This window comes from Salmo salar, chromosome ssa20 (genome assembly GCF_905237065.1).
Source record: "Salmo salar chromosome ssa20, Ssal_v3.1, whole genome shotgun sequence".
NCBI lineage: Eukaryota > Metazoa > Chordata > Actinopteri > Salmoniformes > Salmonidae > Salmo > Salmo salar.
In genome coordinates, this window is record NC_059461.1 from 25,548,135 (window position 1) to 25,573,668 (window position 25,534).

Consider the following 25,534-nt stretch of genomic DNA (forward strand, 5'->3'; position numbering starts at 1 on the left):
TATCATTTATTTTTAAACAGGACAATAACCCAAAACACACCTCCAGTGCCATTTGACCAAGGAGAGTGATGGAGTGCTGTATCAGATGACCTGGCCTCCACAATCACCCGACCTCAACCCAATTGAGATGGTTTGGGATGAGTTGGACCGCAGTGTGAAGGAAAAGCAGCCAACAAGTGCTCAACATGTATGGGAACTCCTTCAAGACCGTTGGAAAAGCATTCCAGGTGAAGCTGGTTGAGAGAATGCCAAGAGTGCGCAAAGCTGTCATCAAGGCAAAGGGTGGTTACTCTGAAGAATTGAAAATATATTTGGATTTGCTTAACACTTTTTTGGTTGCTACATGATTCCGTATGTGTTATTTCATAGTTGTCTTCACCATTATTCTACAATGTAGAAAATAGTCAAAAGAAAGAAAAATCCTTGGAGTTGGTGTCCAAACTTTCGACTGGTACTGTATATATACACACACACACTCTATACCAAACATTAGGACACCTTCCTAATATTGAGTTGCAGCCCCCCTCTCACTCTCAGAACAACTTCAATTCGTCGGGGCATGGACTCGACAAAGGTGTCAAAAGCATCCCATAGGGATGCTGGGCCATGTTGACTCATACGCTTTTCATCGGTGTGTCAAGTGAGCTGGATGTCCTTTGGGTGGTGGACCATTCTTGATACACACGAGAAATGGAGCATGAAAAACCCAGCAGTGTTGCAGTTCTTGACACACAAACCGGTGTGCCTGGCCCCTACTACCATACCCTGTTCAAAGGCACTTAAATCTTTTGTATTTCCCACTCATCCTCTGAACGGCATACATACGGTGTCAACTGTCTCAAGGCTTCAAAATCCTTCTTTAACCAGTTTCCTCCCCTTCATCTGATTGAAGTAGATTTAACAAGTGATATCAATAAGGGATCATAGCATTCACCTGGATTCAACAGGTCAGTCTATGCCATGGAAAGAGCAGGTGTTCTTAATGTTTGTATACTCAGTGTATGCATATATATTTAAAAAAAAGAGCAACCGTAATTTGATGTGTTTTTATTAACTGTGACATGAAAATAACATTCTGGTGTTGCTCTCTGGGTGCTGCTGTGAAGAAACAGAATATACAGTAATAGCATCACCAAACCTCTTCACACTAAAAAAAGATATACAAGTCATGCAACCCTGTGCCCACACATGCCATTAGACGTCCTATAATATGGTACTTACTGTATATTGTTCTATCAAAGAAACATTTACAAATTTTTTCATTATATATATCACATATCTTTATATTCCCTTATCCAACAAATAGCAATAAGAAAGCAAGTATTTATTTTATCATTCCAACTGAATCGCAAAAGGAAAACAAACAGGCTTCTGGCTGGAGAGATGAATCCACTAAAACCTTTCAATAGTGAAACCAGTAGCAGGGGAAATGGCAGCAATTCAGGCACTTATTAAACCATCACATCAAAAAGGAATTATCAGAACTCTTGCTCAAGTTGAAACACACAACTACAGTGCAAACTTTGATGTAGATGAAATTTCCCCCTTCGTAGTTTGTCTTTTGTTTTTCAGATACCATGTAATTCAAATGAAGAGTTGGTTTCCATTGTTCTGAATGGGTCAGCAGGAGATTCAATGTGATTTAAAGGATTAAATGTTGCGCTCCATCATTGATCTGATCCATACACCAGCAGGAAACCAGTCCTGTTGTGTAATAGGTTGGTGTAAATGTGGTAGGCGTAACCTACTAAGTGGTCTGAATAAGATACAGCTGTACATTAGAGCTAACAATAAACCTAAACCAGGAGGGCCTGGGAAAAGAATGTTCCATCCAAACCTCATCCAATTACAGGAAAGGTAAGTAACTGAATGCTATAACTGCAGAGTATAGTTAAATGCTATAGAAATGCCGCAACATCTGAAGTGTTGGCCCTCCCACTCCTGTTCCCTAGCCCATGGTCTATCGCTGTGAGTCAGTAGAGGTGGGGTGCCAGCCCTCAGAGGTCCAGGGGAGGGGAAGCTGGGTGTCACGGAGCCTCAGTGGCGGGGCGAGATGGTGACACGTGGGGCAGTGCCCAGGCCCTGGTAATTCTCGTGGGCATGCTTCTCACAGAACATCTCCTCTCCCACCCAGAAGTGACCTCGCATCTTCAGGTTGAGACCGCACTCTGGTGTAGAACAGGTGTAGCACTCTGGGTGGCGGAAGCGGTCGTCCATGATGCGTACCGCCTGTGTACTGCAGAGAGATGGACACAGTCATAAACAAACATTGTTTCTGAATCTTTTAATCTTTCTACATAATGTACACAAACACTGTGGGAACACTCGTTAATTCAGTTCCTTTGTGTTTATGAGGAACATCCTGCACCTTAGGGCAAGTTATCATTGTCAGAGCTTGTATTCGTCAGCTGCTTATTAATCTATTACGCAATGACACTTCAAGTTACTCCTGTGGAAAGAGGTGACGTGTCATTATGGACTCTTACACAATGCTGGTGCCACACTTCTCACAGGTGTGGTACTTGGGGACTCCACCCCCGGGAGATGTGGGTTTTGAGGGGGTGGGTTTGGGGGAGAGCCCTGGGAACCGCACGGCTGCCTCTGCATAACAACAACAAAGTAGAGCCCAGTCAGTCAGAGCAAATAGCAGATGGATTCACACACACACACACACACACACACACACACACACACACACACACACACACAGCAGGGAATGAAGGCAGAGTTATGCCTCTGTCAGCCTGTTTATCACATCACTTTTTCTTCTTTAGTGCCTTGTGTCAGGTCTGTCCATCTGGTAGGAGACACTGCTTGTCTGAACACCACTAGATTATGACCCGGTGTGAAACGGGGCCACACGCTGGTCGTTATCGCTTCATAAAACTCTTATTACCAGCTCCGCTTGTTTTCTTTGCCAGTCCTCTAAGCAAAGTAAAAAAACAACACTCACACTGCTCTCCATCGAAAACAATGCTCTAAGTCAGCTCTGGGCTAGGTTATGGCCAGATGCATCTATCGATATCAAATAACTGTCTTAGTAGCCAGACAGAATAAAAGTTTGATGAAACAATTCATAATGACCTCTTTCCACCACGGAGTTGACATCCAGTAGGCCCATCAAATAGGTCTCAAACGAGACGGAGATGAAAGCAAAACACTTATGGCTCCAGTCCGTCCCACACAGTTCTTTATTACAACAGAAATGCAGCCTGACGCAGAGACCGAGTGATGACGAGTGCGTTTATGGGAAGCTCTGCTCACCCTTCTCATCGGCCTCCAGAACCTCCTGCAGCATGCGGAAGGTGTTGGACTGTCGAGGGGCCGTGCGAGACTCCTTGTTCTCCTGGATCATCTTGTAGACCTCTGAATCCCGGTCAAACCTCTGCATGGTAAAGTCAGAGCTGGAACTGCTGTGGGAGAGAAAGAGAGGGGATGTAGCCATTACCTATTACGTAACCACTCCAATAGACTATTCAGCCAATCCATGTCTATGTACGTTCCATGTACAATCTGTCCCATCTATGTAGCTACATACGTACATTCTGTGTAAAGTCGATGGCGTAATCATGTCCTTATATGTTTAAGGTCCATTGTGGAGGATGTATGTGTGGTTGGTTTAAGATAATCCAGAAGGTCGTTCCATGTCATTTCAGCAAGCCATGACACCCGCCATCGTTAGCACCTGGTAATACCAGGATGTAGGATGGGACATACACCTAAAAACTTCAATGACTAATTTCTCTGAACAGGGGGCGGGGCATAGCCAAATTCACTGGGAATACATTACATACATAGGATTAAGAAACAATACTCCGAGCAGCTGCTCCATACAACTTGGCAAACAGAGAACTGATACTATATACTCATTGTTGAGGTGGGATTGGTATGGGGGGTGTGTGGGTGGCTTTTCACCATTCCCTTGGACTCCTGTCAAACTCATTGTTAGAAATAAAGTTTGGTCCAAATCAGATCTTAGGTATTATATTTACTGAATATGATATGAATCCTATTATTAAAAATAGCACATTTGGGTGCACTCAATTAGCTTAACTTCAGAGATCCAATTATATTTAAAAAAAATAATGTTGCAGGAATGCTAATCTTATTTGTTTCTAAAATAAAAGACTTCAGAACAATCTGAGCTGGTGGGTGTCGAAATCCTCTTTGTGCTTTTTGAGTTGGAACAACCCCAGAGGAAATTAAGACAGTGGCAGCAGTCAGCTTTGTGACTGACCTTCAAGCCCAAAGTCTACATTGCATACTGCAGGCAAGTCGCCAACCCAGCCTCTAATCTCAGCCCATACACTCACAACGGAATTGTATCACCTTCCCATCTGCTTACAGCATGACCTGCTGAAGACATAATAATTTAGAAGATGCCATGTTATCAACTAACTAGCATACATTATTGGTGTAGTGTTTGGCTATTGAGGTGAGGGCATTCCAGTGAATGGCTGCCTTTAGAAAGCCAATGTTATTTCTAGTAAAGTAGCACTGTGGCTAAACCTTTCCTGATACCCACCACCACAGCAGCCATGATTGGCCAAATAAAAGTGGGCAATCCTGCTGTTTGATTCCAGGCATTTCTGGATGAAAAAAATAAACTTTTTTTCTTTTTTAAATCACAGAGATGTGATATTCCTATCATGTACCACTATCCCTCCTTCTCACATAATCACTATATGTATGACCCACTAGAGCCAAATGGGACACCTTTTAGATTTGAGGCAAGAGAACAATTCATGGTGTGGCTACTTTGGACCAATAGGAGTGCTTGTGGTGGGAAATAGTCTACAGCGAGTTGACACCCCAGGGTAGTTTCTCTGATGCCTAGCTAATTAGCGGATTAGCAGCAGCACAGTAGCACTGCACTTACAGGTTTATGAGCAGCACATTCTTAGCCACTAGGGTGGTGGAACGGAAAAGTGGTTCACTTTATTGTTCAATCCATAGTAACTGTGTGTGGTTGCCATTGTTATCTTTGTCACCGCCTGTCAACTGAGAAAAAATAAGAAATGGACCGAAAGATGACAGTCAAATGTACACACGAACACAATGCTCTAGTCAACATTGTTTGCCTGGAGGGAGCCTTTCAGTCAGTCAGGTTGTGTGAAAAGTGAAAACCGGTCAGACAGACCTTCAGTCCCCAGGTGCAGTGTGTTGCCATTCACCTGCAGCCAATTGAGCAGAACATCCCTGCTAAGCTGTCAGTAGATGTCAACCAACTCATATCAGCTGGATCTAGCGTTCTGTTATCATATGCCAGGTTACAGTGTATCTGCCAAAATATTGACCATATAACGTTCTCCTATGCTGGTCAAATCTATGAAAATACCATGGAAAGTAATTATCATTCACATGGCTAAGCCTGTTTGGGGCACTATCAAAATTGAGAGATTATTTCATAACATTTAATGTATGTGTGTGGACTGGAGTTTGTGCCTGCCTTTCATCAGCATTTGGAACTTAGTTCCCAGTGATGTAACATGGCTGAAACAGGAGAAGGCAAAACAACGAGACAATAAATCTCCAAGTGAACCCAATGCTCAGACCCTTTACATCACAAAACATGGTTCAAATTGAAAACAGACTCCCAAAACACACCCTCCAAGTCCAACTCATGCTACACTCCACCCTGCTCAAACTATTTCCCTTATTATTGACATTACATCTTCAAACCAATGGAAATACTGGATCAAATGTACTAAGAGCACAAATGCATAGCACATCAGAACAGCGAATGGCAAAATACAATATCGAGGGAGATCAGTTAGATAAAAAGCCATAACTTGAGGAAAGTGGAAACATGCCTAATCTATATCATAATGCATGTATGCATACTCATACTCTTGAAAATAATATTGTCAGCTAGCTTTCATGTAGTACTGCAAGTTTTCACAGCAGTTTGAATGCATTTAAGAAACCGCTCTAGAAATGGGTTCATGGAAAAAGCCGCCTTTTCATGTTTCCACAGCCACAGAGAAATCCTGATTACAGGTCGGTAAAGAATCCTCAGTCAAAACAGATGCTGTCAGCTCCAACAGCATTCTCCAATGTGAGAACAATAAGAGTGTTGGTGTTGTTTACATTGCTTCCTATCATTTAAAAACGCATACTAAATCAAAGCCAGTGTTCCCTAAACTCATGACCAAATACAATTAAAAAAATCTGACAACTCACCTCAGAAACAATGTGGGAACAAAGAGAGGAGAATTCCTTTACAACTAGCTAATCTTTGCTTTCGGATAAAGTTGTTCCTGGCTGCACGCCTATCCTAAGCTGTGGTAACCCAGCAAGCACAAAGGCACACACCTTTATCTACACCAGACCAGACACAGGAGAAGAGCGAGTTTCGGACTAAAAGCTGTGCCTTTTGACTGCCACTCATTGGACCGGAGAGGAAAGAGTCGTCTCAGGGGGTGTCTCTAAGCCTGTGATTGGCTGAGTGGGAGGGGGGAGAGGCTTGGTGTGTAGGCTGGGGACTACAGAGTGGGGGGCCAATTAGGGGAAGAAGTGAAATAAGACATTTTGGGGGATAATAGTAAGAGCTGGGTCTGATGTTTACATCAGTTTTACCAGCTTGTCACATGTGCAACCAGGGGGGAAAAAAAGAAATCCTAGACCACCTTTACTCCACACACAGAGCTGTATACAAAGCTCTCCCCCGCCCTCCATTTGGCAAATTTGACCACAATTATATCCTCCTGATTCCTGCTTACAAACAAAAACTAAAGCAGGAAGTACCAGTGACTCGCTCAATACGGAAGTGGTCAGATGACGTGGATGCTACACTACAGGACTGTTTTACTAACACAGACTGGAATATGTTCCGGGATTCATCCAATGGCATTGAGGAATACACCTCAGTCATCGGCTTCATCAATAAGTGCGTCGATGACGTCATCCTCAGTGACTGTACGTACATATCCCAACCAGAAGCCATGGATTACAGACAACATCCGCATCGAGCTAAAGGCTAGAGCTGCCGCCGTCAAGGAGCCGGAGACTAATCCGGACGCCGATAAGAAATCCCGCTATACCCTCAGACGAACCATCAAATAAGCAAAGCGTCAATACAGGATTAAGATTGAATCCTACTATACCAGCTCTGACGTTCATCGGATGTGGCAGGGCTTGAAAACTATTACTGACTTCAAAGGGAAACCCAGACGTGAGCTGGCCAGTGACGTGAGCCTACCAGACGAGCTAAATGCCTTTTATGCTCGCTTTGAGCCAAGCAACACTGAAGCATGCACGAGAGCACCAGCTGTTCTGGATGACTGTGTGATAACGCTCTTGGTAACCGCTGTGAACAAAACCTTTAAAACAGGTCAACATTCACAAAGCCACTGGGCAAGATGGATTAACAGGACGTGTACTCAAAGCATGTGCGGACCAACTCTCCCTGACCGAGTCTAATACCTACATGTTTCAAGCAGACCACCCTAGTCCCTGTGCCCAAGGAAGCGAAGGTAACCTGCCTAAATGATTATCGAACCATGGCACCCACGTCGGTTGCCATGAAGTGCTTGAAAGGCTGGTCATGGCTCACATCAACAGAATCTTCCCGGACACCCTAGACCCACTCCAATTCACATACCGCCCCAAAAGATCCACAGATGACACAATCACAATCCACACTTCGCTTTCTCACCTGGTCAAAAGGAACACCTATGTGAGAATGCTGTTCATTGACCACAGCTCAGTGTTCAACACCATAGTGCCCACGAAGCTCATCACTAAGCGAAGGACTCTGGGACTAAACACCTTCCTCTGCAACTGGATCCTGGACTTCCTGACGGACCACCCCCAGGTGGTAAGAGTAGGCAACAACACATCTGCCACGCTGATCCTTAACACTGGGGCTCTTCAGGGGTGTGTACTTAGTCCCCTCCTGTACTCCCTGTTCACCCACGACTGCGTGGCCAAACACGACTCCAACACCATCATTAAGTTTGCTGACGACACAACAGTGGTAGGCCTGATCACCAACAACGATGAGACGGCCTATAGGGATGAGTTCAGAGAACTGGCAGTGTGATGCCAGGACAACAACCTCTCCCTCAATGTGAGCAAGACAAAAAGGAGCTGATTGTGGACTACAGGAAAAGGCAGGCCGAACAGGCCCCCATTAACATCGAGGGGACTGTAGTGGAGCGGGTCGAGAGATTCAAGTTCCTTGGTGTCCACATCACCAACGAACTATCATGGTCCAAACATACCAAGACAGTCGTGAAGAGGGCACAACAAAACCTTTTCCCCCTCAGGAGACTGAAAAGATTTGGCATGGGTCCCCAGATCCTCAAAAGGTTCTACAGCTGCACCATCGAGAGCATCCTGACCGTTTGCATCACTGCCTGGTATGGCAACTGCTCAGCATCTGACCGTAAGGCACTACAGAGGGTAGTGCGAACGGCCCAGTACATCACTGGGGCCAAGCTCCCTGCCATCCAGGACCTATATCATTGGCGGTGTCAGAGGAAAGCCCATAAAACTGTTAGAGACTCCAGCCACCCAAGTTAGACGGTTTTCTCTGCTCCCGCACGGCAAGCGGTACCAGAGTGCCAAGTCTAGAACTCAACAGCTTCTACCCCCAAGCCATAAGACTGTTGAACAATTCATAAAATCGCCACCGAACAATTTACATTGACCCCCCCCCCCCTTTTGTACACTGCTGCTACTCGCTGTTTGTTTGTTACCTATGCATAGTCACTTCACCCCCACCTACATGTACAGATTACCTCAACTAGCCTGTACCCCCGCACACTGACTCGGTGCCGGTGCCCCCCGTATATAGCCTCGTTATTGAGTTACTTTTTATTTTAGTCTACTTGGTAAATATTTTCTTCTTCTTGAACTGCACTGTTGGTTAAGGGCTTGTAAGTAAGCATTTCACGGTAAAGTCTACACTTGTTGTATTCGGCGCATGTGACAAATAAAGTTTGATTTGATTGATATCCTGACACGTCACATTACAGGGCCAGCCGGAGCAGCCAGAGGAAATAAGCCAAAGTAAACACAGCAGAATAGAAAAGGTTCCTAAAGAACTGCACACAGACACACTCCAACCTCTCCAGGAGTAAGGAACACTGAGTATGGCTAAAACAGATGACCTGAGAGGTTGTTAGAAACAGTTGAACCGGTTTGAAGAATCTCTACTTTCCTCTAGCTGGTCTTCTTCACCGTTGAGTAAATAGCACTGTGGGAGCAATGACTCTCAGCGTAACGTACAATCTTACGTGAATTTGATAAAGTCAGGGTTATTTCACAGTTGAATCCTCCAACACACATTGAAAGAGTCCGACTTGTAGTGCCAAGAGAACATTTGCTGCAAATATCAGCCACATCTTTTGTGATTAGCTACGTGCAGTCTTTTACATGTTCCACTTTATTGCTATAGGAGTTTGATTTACCCTTAGTCGTAATTATTTGTAGTTCGACAGAGTTGTTATATGTGTAGTGTTCAGCATGGTAGATCTGTAGAGGAGCTGATGGGTGAGAGAGAGAGTGTTCTTACCTGCGCCTAGGGGAGACCGACAGCTCGCAGTCGACAGGGCTGTGGGGCGAGTAGCATCCTGGAGGGGTGGGCGTTCGACTGGACACAGAGTTACTCCTGAAGTCCGAAGAGGAGAACTCCTGGGGAGACAGAGCGAGATTAACAGGACGTCAGACTGGTCGGATGTGCATGGGGCATCTTCTGTTCAGCCAAACCACCTGTAGATGCTGAAACCCAGACATATACTTTATAGAGTAGAATGAGTTTATAGAGTGGAATGAGTTTAAAAGTTGAGCAATCTGATGAGACCATGAGAAAAGAACCATGTGATGGAATATAGCCATAAAGCAGTCCGACAACAACAAAAAAAAGACAAAAATAAGATCTATGTTCATTTGAATGCCAGGAATTGTATTAATGTTTGCGTCATCAAGGGCGGATTGGCATTGAAGAGAATGTTCTAAACTGAGAAAGCACCAGCATAACGAGAGAGAGAGAGAAAAAAAAGCCGTACACATGAATAGGGCCAGTCAAGGTCACAGACGGAGGGCTCTATGTGAACAGGTACCAGAAACGACCTGTTCAGGTGGGTCCCCTTAGAGCATTCAGATAGAAATGTCTTGTGTGGAACAGATATGATTATCAGTCAACTCAAATCAACATTTATTGATTGCGTACACAGATTAGCAGATGTTATTGCAGTATTACAATAATACCTAGCAAAACAAAAAAACACATTATCCAAAAAGTTAAAAGAAAGAAATATCAGAATGAGCAATGTCAGATTGCGGAATATAAATATACAGTGCCCTCTAATTATTGGGACAGTAAAGCATTTTTTCTTCTTTTGGCTCTAACCTTCAAAAGTTTGGATTTGAAATCAAACAATGACTATGACGTTAAAGTGCAGACTGTCAGCTTTAATTGGATGGTATTTTCATCCACATCGAGTGAAACATACTGTAGTCCCCAGTTTTTGGTCCCATATTCACAGCACACAATGACCACGTCAAGCTTGTGACGCTATACACTTGTCGGATGTATTTACTGTTTGTTTTGGTTGTGTTTCAGATGATTTTCTGCCAAATAGAAATTAATGGTAAATCTTGTGTTATTTTGGAGTCACTTTAATCGTAAACATTTCTACATGAATGTTGATGCTACCATGATTACAAATAATCCTGAATGAATAAAGATGAGTGAGAAAGTGAAACACACGTATCATCCCCCCCAAAAAATGCTTACATCCCCTGTTATTTAAATGGTGAGAGGTTAGCATGTCTTGGGGGTATGATATGTGTGTGTCTAACTTTCTCACTCGTTATTCCCAATTCATTCAGGATTATCCGTAATCAAGGTAGCATCCACAATGTAGAAGTGTTAAAAAAAAACACAAATTATATTCTTATTTACAAAATAATCTGAAACAACCAAAACAAAGAGCAAATGCGTCCAACAAATTTGTAGTCAAAGCCTGATTTCTAAACGGTTCACCCGATACGGATGAAAACACCCTCAAATTAAAGCTGACTTTAACCCCATAGTAATTTTTTTTTAAATTTCAAATCCAAACTTTTGAAGGGTAGAGCCAAAGAAAAAAAATGCTTCAGTCCTAATAATTACAGAGGGCACTGTATATATAATGGTGTGTAAAGAAAAGGTGTACAGCAGTAGTTATATAGGAAGGATAAGCCATGACTAGAACACAGTATATACATAAGTGGGTAAAACAGTATGTAATCTCTGTTAAAAAGTTACCAGTGTTTAATGACTATGTACAGTGCATTCGGAAAGTATTCAGACCCCTTGACTTTCCACATTGTTACATTACAGCCTTATTCTAAAATGTATTAAAATCGTCCCCCCCACCCCTCAATCTACACACAACACCCCATAACGAGATGCAAAAACAGGTTTCTAGAAATGTTTGCAGAAACACCTTATTTACATAAGTATTCAGACCCTTTGCTACAAGACTCGAAATTGAGCTCAGGTGCATCCCGTTTCCATTGATCACAATTGAGATGTTTCTACAACTGGACTGGAGTCCACCTGAGGTACATTCAATTGATTGGACATGATTTGGAAAGGCACACACCTGTCTGTATAAGGTCCCACAGTTGAAAGTGCATGTCAGAGCAAAAACCAAGCCATGAGGTCGAAGGAACTGTCCGTAGAGCTGAGACGGGATTGTGTCGAGGTACAGATCTGGGAAAGGGTAGCAAAAAGAATTCTGCAGCATTGAAGGTACCCAAGAACATAGTGGTTTCCATCATTCTTAAATGGAAGAAGTATGGAACCAACAAGACTCTTCCTAGAGCTGGCCGCTCGGCCAAACCGATCAATCAGGGAAGAAGGGCGTTGGCCAGGGAGGTGACAAAGAACCCGATGGTCACGGAGAGCGCCAGAGTTCCTCTGTGGAGATGGGAGAAACTTCCAGAAGGACAACCATATCTGCAGCACTAAGGGGAAAAAAACCAATTTAATCCATTTTAGAATAAGGCTGTAACGTAACAAAATGTGGAAAAAGTCAAGGGATCTGAATACTTTCCGATTGCACTATAGATAGGGCAGCAGTCTCTAAGGTGCAGAGTAGAGTATCGGGGGGGTAGCTGGCTAGTGACAGTGTCTATGGTTCAACGCAGGGTATTGGGTGGAGGCCAGCTAGTGGTGAATGTTTAACAGTCTGATAGCCTGGAGATAAACAGCCTCTATCGGTCTCTCAGTCCCAGCTTTGTTGCACCTGTACCGGCTCCACCTTCTAGATGGCAACAGAGTGAACAGGCTGTGGCTCGGGTGGCTGAGGTCCTTGATGATCTTCTTGGCCTTGTGACACCAGAAGCTGTAGATGTCCTGGAGGGCAGGCAGTGTGACCCCAGTGAAGCGTTGGGCTGACCGCGTCACCCTCTGGAGAGCCCTGTGGTTGCGGACAGTGCAATTGCCGTACCAGGTGGTGCTACAGCCTGACAGGATGCTCTCAATGGTGCAGCCATAGAAGTTCATGACTGTCTTAGAGGCCAAGACAAATGTCTTCAGCCTCCTGAGGTGGTGCTGTTGCGGTCATCAAGGAACTTGAAGCTTTAGTTGTAGAACTGTGATTTATGTTAGCTCTAATAATTTTTGTTCTACAGTATCTGTAATGTTTCACCCTACTGAATAAATCCCAGATGTTGAGAATAGAAACACACCTATAAGCCTTCACTTCCTAAATATGTAGAGTTAAGACCGTACAAACTCAAACATCTCCCAACAGCAGGAGCGTGTTTTTTCCCCTCCACTCTAATTCTGGTGCCCATAAGAAAGGGTTGTCCCAGTCATCATGACTGGTGCTAATACATGCTCTGATTTGTCATGGTTTTGCTCCTGCTCCTCCCATACTGCAGGTTTCTATGGAGTGATCATGAGACACACCCAGCATTCCTGTCCTCTTACTAACTTGTCCCTCCTAATCAATCTCACATTTATCTCCCAGCCCTAACTCCATGTGTAGGCTGCCTGCGTCAACCTTGTTAGCTCTTGATTGCTATTTATATCTCAGTTGGGACTCAGCCCCCAGGACTGATGACAGAGATGCTGTTTGCATGGTAACAGATGTTTGGCTTTGGCCCTCTTGTTCGTTTGAAGAGAAGGGGAGAGCCAACATATACTTCCATCGTGGACCCCAGATGTCCGACAGTTCACACAATTAGGCAAGGCAGTTATGAACCATTATATTCTGACGGGAAAGAGCAAATGCCAAACTTCATCAACTTTATTTACCTGGGAGTACAATGGTTTAGTGACAATGCTTCCTACTTGAATTACCTAAACTGCTCACTGCTATTACGAGAAGTTACTGCTTCTATTTGACCCCAAGAGGGAGCTAGAGTAACATTGGTGCCAGCCAAGCAGTAGAGCCTTAGAGATCCTGAAACCATGGGACTGATTGGATATATACACCGAGTTTAAAAAATATATCTATTTTTTTTAATTAGGAACACCTGCTTTTTCCATAACAGACTGGCCAGGTGAAAGTTATGATCCCTTATTGATGTCACTTGTTAAATCCACTTCAAAATCAGTGTAGACAAAGGGGAGGAGACAGGTTAAAGAAGGATTTTTAAGTCTCGAGACAATTGATACATGGATTGTGTATGCGTGCCATTCAGAGAGTGAATGGGCAAGACAAAATATTTAAGTGCCTTTGAACAGGGTATGATAGTAGGGTCCAGTCGCACTGGTTTGAGTGTCAAGAACTGCAACGCTGCTGGGTTTCACACTCAAGTTTCCTGTGTGTATCAAAAAATGGTCCACCACCCAAAGGACATCCAGCCAACTTGACACAACCGTGGGAAGCATTGGAGTCAACATGGGCCAGCATCCCTGTAAGAACGCTTGACACCTTGTAGAGTCCATGCCCAGACGAATTGAAGCTGTTCTGAGGGCAAAAAGGAGTGCAACTCAATATTAGGAAGGTAATCCTTATGTTTTGTACACAGTGTGAGTGTGTGTGTGTGTGTGCGCGCATGCATGCGTGCGTTTGGTATGCACACGTGTGCAAGTTTAAGGGTATTATGCGTTTCCTGTGTTGTGTCAGTGTGTGTTCGTAGTGAATTTGACCCCAGGGACACAGGGCACACCTGGTCCACTTCTGAGCAACTCATAACTCAGCCCAGACACTTTTACTGTCAGGAATCCCAACAAACTAATATACTTTCTATAGATCTATGCACTGCATCTAACCATGACCACCTGAGATCCTATTCTAAGCAGCTTTCAGACACACGCAACAAAATATTTAATTTCTATGGGGTATTTAGCTAAATAAAGAGTGAAATGAAGGTTGAAAAGCATAAGCTACAAAAAAAGATCAAGCATTAAAAAAAATCTCAGTTTAGAAAGGCAGCTGAATGAAGAATAAAGAGGAGATACTTCAACACACTGAAGTCATCCCAAAACACACTGCTGATGTTATTGTGGTTCAATGACTACTGTATTGTATACAGTTGGAGTGAACAGCGGGTATGAATAAGACGGCTTACAGACTTTCCTAACCAGTATTATCATCTGTAGTTTTATGATGGGACTCCCTGTCCAGATTCATCATCAGCTGGCATCAATGCCCTCAGAAGCCCATCCCAGGAAAAACTGTGTCTCCACCCCACTCCAATCCACCCCACCTCCCAGGCCCAGAACAGGCCTGGGGCTGACTGAGGCATGGGCACTGGTGGAGCCAGGAACCGTCTCCATAACCAACAGCACCCGCTTCCAATTCAGCAGCTCTTTGAACAATGGCTCTGCTCTCAAAGAGTCCAGCTTTTCCTTTTCCAGGGCTTGGGTAGATCACTGCTCAATGCCAGGAAGCTTTTACCGGGAACGATCAGTGAGCACTGAAACAGGGACCAGATACTGTTAGTTTTCACTCCCTCCATATCATCTTTGAATAAGTGCAGAAACCCTCTCCCGTCTCCTGCGATTAGCTACAGAAGTCAAAATGTCAGTCTTGTGACGAACATTTCCTATGGAAATACTTTCTAATGGCTACATGTCATCTCAGGCCAATCTGTAGTTGTAGATTTTAGAAATCTTGCTAATGAAGTAATAAGAGTCCAAATCTAAAATGGTTGCATCTTTCACAACATCTTTATTCTCTCGGAGATTCAATGAAGTCTTCTGTCAGCATCAGTAAACAACTGAAGGCATGTTTTCAGAGACATGTTTTAGCCAGCCCAGTGATTGAGTGCTTTAATCACAGCTGTGATCTATGAGGCCTGAGGGGAATGAAGGAATTATGAAAAAAAGCTCAACAACAGCAACAGACAGACAGCTGTGATTGAGTTGACCTTAGATGGGCTCAGCAGCTTGGTTTGGAGAAGCAGTGGAGTTTGGGCATCAACAACACTTCTATTATCCTCTGTGCTCCTGACCTTTTACAAAAGCAGCCATGGCATCTCAAATGGCAGCGATGCCCCCTGTGGATGCCACTCACTGGCAGAGGGGCACCGCCAGCCGGGCACAATGGCTGTGTCTTGGAGAAAGTGAATGGTGTTGGGAATGTCAAGAGGGAGGGGAACATATAATCAACAGGCAATTAGTATTTGTTCATCTGGCTGGCTGGTTGACTGGCTGGCAGGGGAGGAGGCCTTCCCAGAATAGACCTGCTCTGAACTGTAATCAGAAGCTCTTAACGAGCCCCGAATCACCAGAGACCACCGCTGTCTGCCTGTTGCACAAAGCCTGAGGTGTGCACAGGACAAATAACACTTCAAAGCCAACTCTGAAGTTAAAGGCCCAGTGCAGTCAACAATGTGATTTTCCTGTGTTTTATATACATTTACACACTGAGGTTGGAATAATGTGAAATTGTTAAAATTATAATAATGCCCTTTTAGTGTAAGAGCGGTTTGAAATGTCAGCCTGTTTTAATGGGAGTTTTGGCTGCCTGGTGATGTCACCAGGTGGTAAATTAGTTAGAGAAATAACCTCTGCCAATAACAGCTAGTTTTCTGTTTTCCCCTCCCCACTCAGACCACTCCTAGCAAAATTCTTGCTTCAGGCACTTTGTTACCCAGAAATGATTTGAGAGAAACACGGCTGCATTGGGCCTTAACATTTAATCCACATGCCACTCGCCTTGCTACTATTTTCTGTTTTGCCACCGAAATCTGCTGTCATACTTGATTAAGCAAATCAACTACAGAGAAGACATTTTCCCAAATGCTCTCAGAGAAATGGCTTACCCAAGCTATACTGCATCTCAATTCCAGGGCATGGAAGGAGGATGGAGTGAGTGAAAACAAGCGAGAGAAAAAGCAAGAGGGAGCACAAAGGACAGAGTTCTGCAACACAAAACACACCTCAGTCTAGGATTGGAGACACAAACAAACAGGAAATGGAGAAATGAAGCGGGGGCAGCTGTTTCAGACAGGGCCAATGGGAGACGCGGGGGCATTGGCATCTCTTTTACATTTTGGGAGTGGAGGAGCTCTCGGTCTGGCTCCAGTCGCAGCCACTGTGCATCATCTTCATCATCATTACCACCCTGCAGCTTCAATTACAGGGCATATGGGCCAGCAGACAGAGGGAGGCTGACGCACACATCACTTTATTTTGGGGACTGCTGTATGAAAATACTTTACATGAACATAAATATGGGACAATCATCCAGGGGATGGCAGGAGTCCTGGGAAGGCGCAGAGAGATATGTATCGTATTTCCTCTCCAGCAGTGTACATGCATGGAGGACTCTTGTAAAGACCTGAGACTATCCTCAGTCACTGCTTCCACTACTTCACTTTTACAGTGTTCAAAGTGTTTCAGAACGTTTCAGAAGGATGTGGACTCTGGCTGTGCTCTGACACTGCAGGGTGTGAATTCCATTAACACAGCCACCATAGGGCCTCCACTATCAAAACACACTGAACCCCCATACCAGCACTGCTACAGATGTTGCACTGACAGGATACAACCACGCTGAACTCCCATAGAGCAGCCTCCATATACAGTACAGTAAGAATTCATAAGCTACACATTCATAAATGCTACCCACAGATAAATATGGAATGGGCTATACATTAGTGTTCAATAACACAGCTTACAAGTGCCAGCGATCCCTACAGTAAATCTCTATTACGTCAGCACTAATTACAGGCCTGCCCGGAAGCCACCCCACCCCAAGCCGGGCTGGGCCCCGGCCCACAGACTCAGCGACACTGCCACTTGTCAGGGCTCACATAGCCTGGCAGACAGCTCTGAATAGGAACCAGATGGAGGAGATTAGGGGCCAAATGAACATTAGAGACAATGAGATGTCTGTGAGCTGACTTCAGATCCACTTGTGCTGTTGCAGTATATCAGTTCTGACAGAACCCTTCTTAGTCACAATGAGAACATTTTTAAAGGGCTGCTGGACTTGAAAGCCTGACACCCACCTGAGTGAGGCACTGCAATCTTTTCAGCCAAAAAACTGTCTGTGTGTGGTAGCTATAGTACTTTGCACGTTTGTTCTATTACCATCATCAAGGTAGTATCATTACACTCCCTGATGACAAGGGGCCTTTCAGATCATAAATCAGTCCTTATGGGGATGATTACTTTAATTTTGCCCCCAAACTTTGTGGCTAGCTTCTCACACAGAACTTGAGCTCCCTTCAAACTCCTGTGTCAAGGCAAAGCCTACTCATGTGATGGTGAGATCATAGGTGGTCTCATAAGGGGGGCAGTGCACCCACCCATCCAGCCAGCAGTCGGCCAACAGGCACAGATACAGTGAGAAACCGATGCCAGGCCGAGAGAGAGTTTATTTATCCTTAGAGGGAGCTATGAGCAACACATTTTTCATCCCTATTAAATTCCCCACAAGCCTCCAACTGGAGCTGCATATCAAACTCATTAAACATCTGGAGTTCATTATGGTTTTGTTAAATCGCTGGACTTCACGATACATTTAATTTATTATTGGCAGAATCCACCCTTTCATTTACACTGCATAACAATGAGAGGCACCATGGAAGAAAAAACGGCCAAGTTGCAAACCTAACAATTTAGGATTTGGGAATCGTGCTCATGTGTTAGGAAGTCGGTTGAATAATTATTCATTTCTCTGGACACCTCGTCAGAGGTGATTATGTTATCTAAACTAAGCTAATTAGAGAGAGCTCTCCCTCTCTCATTAATCCCATGGCTAGTATTTAACTGGGTGGACATTTACAGTCTATGACTGAGTGCAGCAGCTCTAGATTTGTACCAGCCTAACAATTATGATCTACAACAAACAAATGGAGCCATGGCAACCACTATACCAAACTCAAGTTGATGTCCCGCATAAAAAACAACCACCTAGCACTGACTTTGCTGATAGCTACTTTGACGAAAAATGTACTTACTATGACTGAGATGTGGTTTTCCCACCTAGCTATCTGAAGATGATAATACGTACAAAATGTAAACTGGAGAATATATGCTTACGTGTCAGTTTCTGCTGGACCAAATACATGAAGGTGCAGTTACCCACACGATTACCTTAACTACTTACGGAATTGTTTTTCCACTTCAGGGAAAAGAAAAACGGTGCTGATCAATCAGTGGGGGATGAGGAGAGGCATGCTGTCTGCCGAGTTGCCACAATGGACACCAGCTTAATGTCCAGGGCCCACGTGAAAAGGCCAGGCTCAGTCTTCTCACAGCCCTCACTCTGTGGAGAAGAGAAAACATCCCCCCTTCCCCTCACCTCCCTCCACCACCCCACACTGTCTAGAACATGCCCCTGTCAGAGAGCACACCCCAGGCCTGCCAAGCCAAACAGCAGCTCTGCTCATGTCAGACGACGTCTTCTCAATCTGTTTGGATATGATACGCTTTCTGAATATTATTTTCTCGGGCTAAAGAAAGCAGAGAGAGCAATTCCAAGTACATTTTTTTGACTCTACTTGAACAACATCTAGTGATATTCCTACTGCTGCATGCCAAGCCTCCATCTCTGCTCCACAGCAACAACCACAGCTTTGCACTCCAACCCGCCACACCCCCCCAAAATAGACTGGGGTGAAACCAGCGGCTTATGTGCAGGCTGGCCTGCTGCGAGCCTGCCTGCCCATCAGGACGTACAGTATGGGTTGAATGGATATATTGAGGGATGGGTTGTCCTCCCCTGGATAAAGAGCTTAGTGATGCATGTCGTTTGCCCAAGGTCATACTGCCTAGTGTGGTCAGTGTGGGGGCCCATGGTGAGTGTCACAGTGAAGTTGTCCATCCTCCAGTATCATGGTTATTTATACAGCAACTGTCCCATCCCCTACACAGGATGAGGCAGCCCACCAAGGATACCCTCAGGAACCTCAGAGAGTACAACTGGAAACCCTGACTGGTGATCCTGCCCCTAATGGCCCAATGACAAGCCATGCATTCTGAAAAAGCAGCTTGGTTTTGGCCCCACTCATCTCAATAGGGATCTTGTTGTGGTCACTTCCTGATGTTATAAACAGATGCAGTGCTTCCTTCTGATTCCTGGAGGTGGCCAGCCACGGGGCCAGCTCAACTAAAGCTCCAGGCTTGGCTCAGGGTATCATGGGAGGAATATGATACCAGATCCAAGTTTGTCCTCTTTAGTAGGCTGGCCTCTTCCTCTTGTCATGGTGGTGTGCCGGGCGAGCAGATGTGCTAGCTAGTAGCTAGCACAGGACACAATGGAGTCATGTTGTTCCATGGCGAAATGAGGCAACAGAAGATAATACTAAGCCCACTACTCAATTCAATGTCTATTCAACGCTGTTTTGTTGAAATGACGTGGAAACAACATTAATTCAACCAGTGTGTGTGCACTCACTGGGTAAGATTGCACTAACAACTTTCAATGTACTGTAGTTAATTTTCATGTACTCAATTTGGGAGTAAGGCTATTGAACCATCCAAAACAAATAACAATGAAGCTTTTTTTGTGCATTAACATTACTGTATATTTGAATAGTTTTATTCCAAAACGCTATATATACACACCAATTTTTCAAATGTGTTTTTTTCATCAGAAATGATTGCTTATGTTTACCTTCATGTGTACTGCATGTAGAATATTACTGCTCCAAGTATTCAGAACCCTTGACGTTTTCCACATTTTGTTACGTTAAAGCCTTGCTCTATAATTGATTAAATTGTTTCCCCCCCTCAAAACTACACACAATACCCCATAATGACAGCAAAAAAAGGTTTAGAAATGTTTGCAAATGTATTAAAAATATAAAACAGAAGTGACATTTACATAAGTATTCAGACCCTTTGTACTTAGTTGCAGCATCTTTGGCAGCGATTACAGCCTCAAGTCTTCTTGGGTATAACGCTACAAGCTTTGCACACCAATATTTGGGGAGCTTCTCCCATTCCTTGCAGATGCTCTCAAGTTCTGTCAGGTTGGATGGGGAGCATCACTGCACTGATGTTGCCACCACTATGCTTCACAGTAGGGATGGTGCCAGGTTTCCTCCAGATGTGACGCTTGGCATTCAATTGAAAGAGTTCAATCTTGGTTTCATCAGACCGAGAATCTTGTTTCTTATGGTCGGAGTCTCGTTTCGGTGCCTTGTGGCAAACTCCAAGCGGGCTGTCATGTGCCTTTTACTGAGGAGTGGCTTCAGTCTGGCCACTCTACCATAAAGGCCTGATTGTTGGAGTGCTGCAGAGATGGCTGTCCTTCTGGAAGGTTCTTCAATGCTGCAGAAATGTTTTAGTAACCTTCTCCAGATCTGTGCCGCGACACAAATCGTGTCTCGGCGCCCTACAGACAATTCCTTCGACCTCACGGCTTGGTTTTTGCTCTGACATGCACTGTCAACTGTGGGACCATAAAGACAGGTGTGGGCTTTTCAAAATCATGTCCAATCAATTGAATTTACCACAGGTGGACTCCAATCAAGTTGTAGAAACATCTCAAGGATGATCAATGGAAACAGGATGCACCTGAGCTCAATTTGGAGTTTCATAGCAAAGGGTCTGAATACTTATGTAAATAAGGTATGTTTTTTTATTTTGAAGAGATTTGCCAAAATGTCTAAAAACCTGTTTTTAATTTGTCATTATGGGGTATTGTGTGTAGATTGAAATGAATGTTTCTTCATCAATCAATATTAGAATAATGCTGTAATGTAACAAAATGTGGAAAAAGTCAAGGGGTGTGAATACTTTCCGAAGGCACTGAGTGTATGCATGTACAGCGCCAGTCAAAAGTTTGGACACACCTTCTCCTTCAAGGGTTTTCAGTATTTTTTACATTGTAGAATAATCAAAGCTATGAAATAAAACATATGGAATCATGTAGTAACCAAAAAAGTGATAATTCAACTAGATTTTATATTTCTTTAAAGTAGCTACCATTTGCCTTGATGACAGCTTTGCACACTCTTGGCATTCCCTCAAACAGCTTCATGAGGTAGTCACCTGGAATGCATTTAAATTAACAGGTGTGTTTTGTTAAAAGTACATTTGTGGAATTTGAGCAAATCAGCTGTGTTGTGACAAGGTAGGGGTGGTATACAGAAGATAGCCGTATTTGGTAATAGACCAAGTCCATATTATGACAAGAACAGCTCAAATAAGCAAAGAAATAACAGTCCATTTTTTGTTTGTGAATGGTAGAGGCCCTCCCATGTCCCAAGTGTCCCTCTACCCTTCTCCACCCCCCCCCTTGCCCATCTCCTACAGCTCCCCAAGTGCCCAGTCACAACCCCAGGCCTTGTAAGGCTGGGGAAAGCCAACACTAGCCTCCCAGAACCCCTACCATCAGAGCCACCATTATCCTGACAAAATGACCTGTACATCTAACATCCCGCTAAATGGGGGATCCAGTCGCACATTCCACTCTCCTCACATGGAGTCAAACGAGGTTTGGAAAATACTTTTAGACGCAATTTCAGTGGGACTGATCACCTGAAACAGCATTACTCTCCACCTCTCAGGCGTGACAGAGAGCCTTGTCAGGGGAGCAGAGGCCCCGCTGCTCACTAGGCTGCAGTGTTACTGCCAGTCAGTCCGGAGCAGCACAACATTACAGAGCAGTCTGTCCATGCCAACAGGGCAGGCCTCTTCCAAGCGGTTTACCCGTCGAGCACACTGAAGGGCTCCACTCACTAATCTCAGATCCAGGGTGGGAGGCTCAACTCCTCTTCAGAACTAGAGATACCGCCAATGGAGGAAGAACCCCGCCAAAATCACCCCTCATCCACCGGCCCTGCATCTCAGTAATGTGAACGTTTTCAGGCTTAGGAGGACAGGACAGAGAGCTCTCCAAGACGGGCTCCAGCAAAGCCACAGTGGAGGTGGTGAGTGAAGTGGTGACCGAGGGCTCACAAGATAATGTCTTTAGACAGTAGGTCAGTCCTGTTAAATCCCAGCAAGGGGAGGCCAGCAATACTGTTAACATGTGTTAGATGCACAGGTCTGACTAACAACCAAAAACATCTCTGGCCTTTCTAGAATTTCATGTCTCTTCAGTTCAGAAACAGTAGTGTGTGACTCCAAAAGAATTTGGTTAAACAGGGGAAAAAAATAAAAAACCATGTTCAGTGGAGTGAGACAGAAGGAATGTGATGGCTCCCAGAGGGAGTGAGGGGGGATATGGATTCCAAAACTTGAGATGAAGAACAAGGGAGAGCTGATCTCCAAAATGTTAGAAAACTTTTTTTTTTTTTTTTTAAATAACTCCCCCCCCTCAGAGTTGTGAGCAAAGGTTCCAGGCCATTTGGCCCACCTGCCTTCATAAATACCACAAACATGTATGGTCATCCCAGACAGCCACGCATGATGGAGGAGCATGCAAGTCAGTGCATTCCTAAAAGGCTGCTGATAAAGCTCTCAGCCAACTAGTACAGCTCCTAATAGTCTCCACTCCAGTCTGCCTGAAGTACATAGCTTCAAAGCTCTCCACAGAAAATGAACATCTCATAACACAAGTGTCCTTATGAACGGTCTGTCTGCACAGAGATCCAACCAGGAACACTCCCCTCCTCCAGACAACCGTCCTGTTCTAGAAACAGCACAGACAACCCAAATAAGGGAAAGGATTGACCAGGCCCCCAAAGGAGTGTTGATAGACAGCTTGATACTGATGATACATACCTGTAATATATGTCAGCTACAAGCTCTCAGAGATCATTAAAATACACTGAACAGTATAAGCTGCTTGGCTGGCGGGACCACCCTCACCATGAAAATGGGAATATTCCATATTAGACAAGACGTTTATACTAGCCTCTGATCAAGTCATCGGCTCCTTAGATGAAGAGTTTAAATCTTCATTCTCCAGGCCAGAGAGGCCATATTTATCTAACTCCATGTAATGTTCACACAAATTATAAAATGAATGGAATTCCATTCCCTGTCCCCCGGCCATTAGGGTCCTGCATGTTTTTTTTCCTGTTGTCATCTCCCATGGTGTGTCTTCTGTGGAACCAATACTTGGGACTGGGGCAGTAAGACAGCTGGAATATCTCATGAAGAATTTTCCCACAACATTAGCTTATTGAAATCTTTCCAGACACCTTCCCCGCTTTCCTTTTGTTGCTGGAACAGTAAATAAGCGAAGTGAATTCAAGCAGAAATCTGCCGATAACCCCAACCACATATATTATTAACTGCAAGTGAGACAACCAGTGGAGATTACACTAATGAGTTTCATATAGTAGACCACTAAAAGGTCAAGTCTATTGTTTTACAGAGAGCTAAATCATTCTCCTCCTTAGTGATCTTTAAACAAACCGCTTCCAGATTGTATTCCAACTTAATGTCAGATCTTTAAAAAGTGACCTTTCAGTTCCCCGGCAATGAAAATATCAAATGCTGTCTGCATCCTGTCTTTCTCGCTGTAAAGCAATTACATGTAATGCATTATGGCCTTGGAAACTTACATCATCAAGTTGTGCAGTTCTTTGGAGGTCTATGTTTATACTGATTGGTTACGCATGTTGAAATCACATAGGAAGTAAAGGGCCTGTGCAATTGGAGTATGAGGAAGACCTACCTGTGACAGTGGTCTGGACAGTTTGTAACTAGACGTCTTCTCTTCTGGAGACCACGAACACAGCTGGATGCTATGAAACGGCAGAGAAAGATTACACTGATAATGGTGTGTGCCATCTCATGGAAAATAACCATAATGGTCTCAATGGAAATACTTGACAAAATATCATAAACAAGCCATAACAACACTTCTCATTACCGTTCATATTAATTTATGAAATGTGTTTGTTCAAGGTCATGGGATCATATTTTTACTAGCTCTGCAGATTACTAGGACAGGAATAAATAAGGATAGTCTAGCAGCACTAGACAGGCATTCAATTCACCCGGGGCAATATAAGGTTTGAACTGTGACCTACAAAATGCTCCAGGTGAATAGCAGCTAGGCTTACAGACAGAGCAGCGAATGTTCCACGGCCTGGCCCATTGATGCTGTCAATGAACAGGGTGGAATGTGATATGCTGTGCACATCCTTTGTTACTACCACACAATCCCATGGCTCCATATTCTGCCAGTTACTATTGTACCAATTTACTCTGGTCCAGTGTAGGACTCAAAGGCGCACTTACAGTAAGTGGAAGCTCTAGTAGTCTACCCTACGCCCATCCCCAACTTAAAGGCCCAGCACAGTCAAAAACGTGATTTACCTGTATATTATAAATACATTTCCACATCAAATTATGATAATGCCGTTTAAAATTATGATAATGCCCTTTAAGTGCAAGACCCGTTTGAAAAGACCGCCTGAAATGTAAGCCTATTTTGGTGGGATGGAGTTTTGGCCTGCCCGGTGACATCACCAGGTATTAAATTAGTTAGACCAATAAGAGCGTACCAAACCACTCTGCCAATAACAGCTAGTTTTCCACTCACAACTCAGACCACTCCCAGATAGTCTTAGCAAAATTTGTGCTTGAGAAATTACTCTTCGCTAAGAAGCGATGCGTATCTTTTTGGCCATTTTAATTGAAAACAAATTGTTAATTGTTACCCATAAATTATTTGATATTGAAGTAAAAAGATTGCAGTGGACCTTTAACTAAAACACCTGGATAAATGTAGTAACCTATTACTATCTATCCATTCTGGTATCTATCCACTTTTCATACTCAAGCAACGCATGATTGTCCTGGTCATTTAGAGGGATGTCAGTTTGAGGTGATGGTGGACGCTGTAGTGTACCTCTTGGTGCTGGTGGGTGTGAGCCTCTCTCTCTTCCCCTCAGGGCTGGAAGGGGGCTCAGGGGAGTAGGGTCCAGGTGACAGGGAGGCTGGGCTGGAGATGGAGTACTCTCTGTAGTTCTGGTTCTCATCTCGACTCACCAGCACTGCTTCCTACAACAGAACAGGGCATGACAGACAGTCCGCATGATCAAAACATTTAAGGCATTTATCCACACAAAAATGTGACAAACTGCTTATCTCTATTCCAAAATAACTTGTATTGCAAGGATGTTTAAAAAAATGGATTCACAATGTACAGTTGAAGTCGGAAGTTGACATACACTTAGGTTGGAGTCATTAAAACTCGTTTTTCAACCACTCCACAAATTT

General features: G+C 44.0%; 1 protein-coding gene across 2 annotated transcripts in view; it reads right to left on the reverse strand.

Annotated features, from left to right (window-relative positions):
* Positions 1 to 1,032: 1,032 nt before the first annotated feature.
* Positions 1,033 to 25,534, reverse strand: part of LOC106579838 (PDZ and LIM domain protein 2) — a 57,607-nt gene continuing 33,105 nt past the window's right edge. Inside the window, exons 5-10 of one of the 2 annotated variants that reach the window (XM_014160100.2) lie at positions 25,164 to 25,315; positions 23,982 to 24,051; positions 9,521 to 9,639; positions 3,265 to 3,410; positions 2,487 to 2,601; positions 1,033 to 2,236 (exon numbers count right to left, since the gene is read on the reverse strand). In XM_014160100.2, coding sequence (XP_014015575.1) covers positions 2,038 to 2,236; positions 2,487 to 2,601; positions 3,265 to 3,410; positions 9,521 to 9,639; positions 23,982 to 24,051; positions 25,164 to 25,315 — 801 coding nt within the window. In that variant the 3' untranslated portion in view covers positions 1,033 to 2,037. Of the gene's footprint in view, positions 2,237 to 2,486; positions 2,602 to 3,264; positions 3,414 to 9,520; positions 9,640 to 23,981; positions 24,052 to 25,163; positions 25,316 to 25,534 lie in introns of both variants that reach the window. The other variant, XM_014160099.2, reaches the window with a different exon arrangement.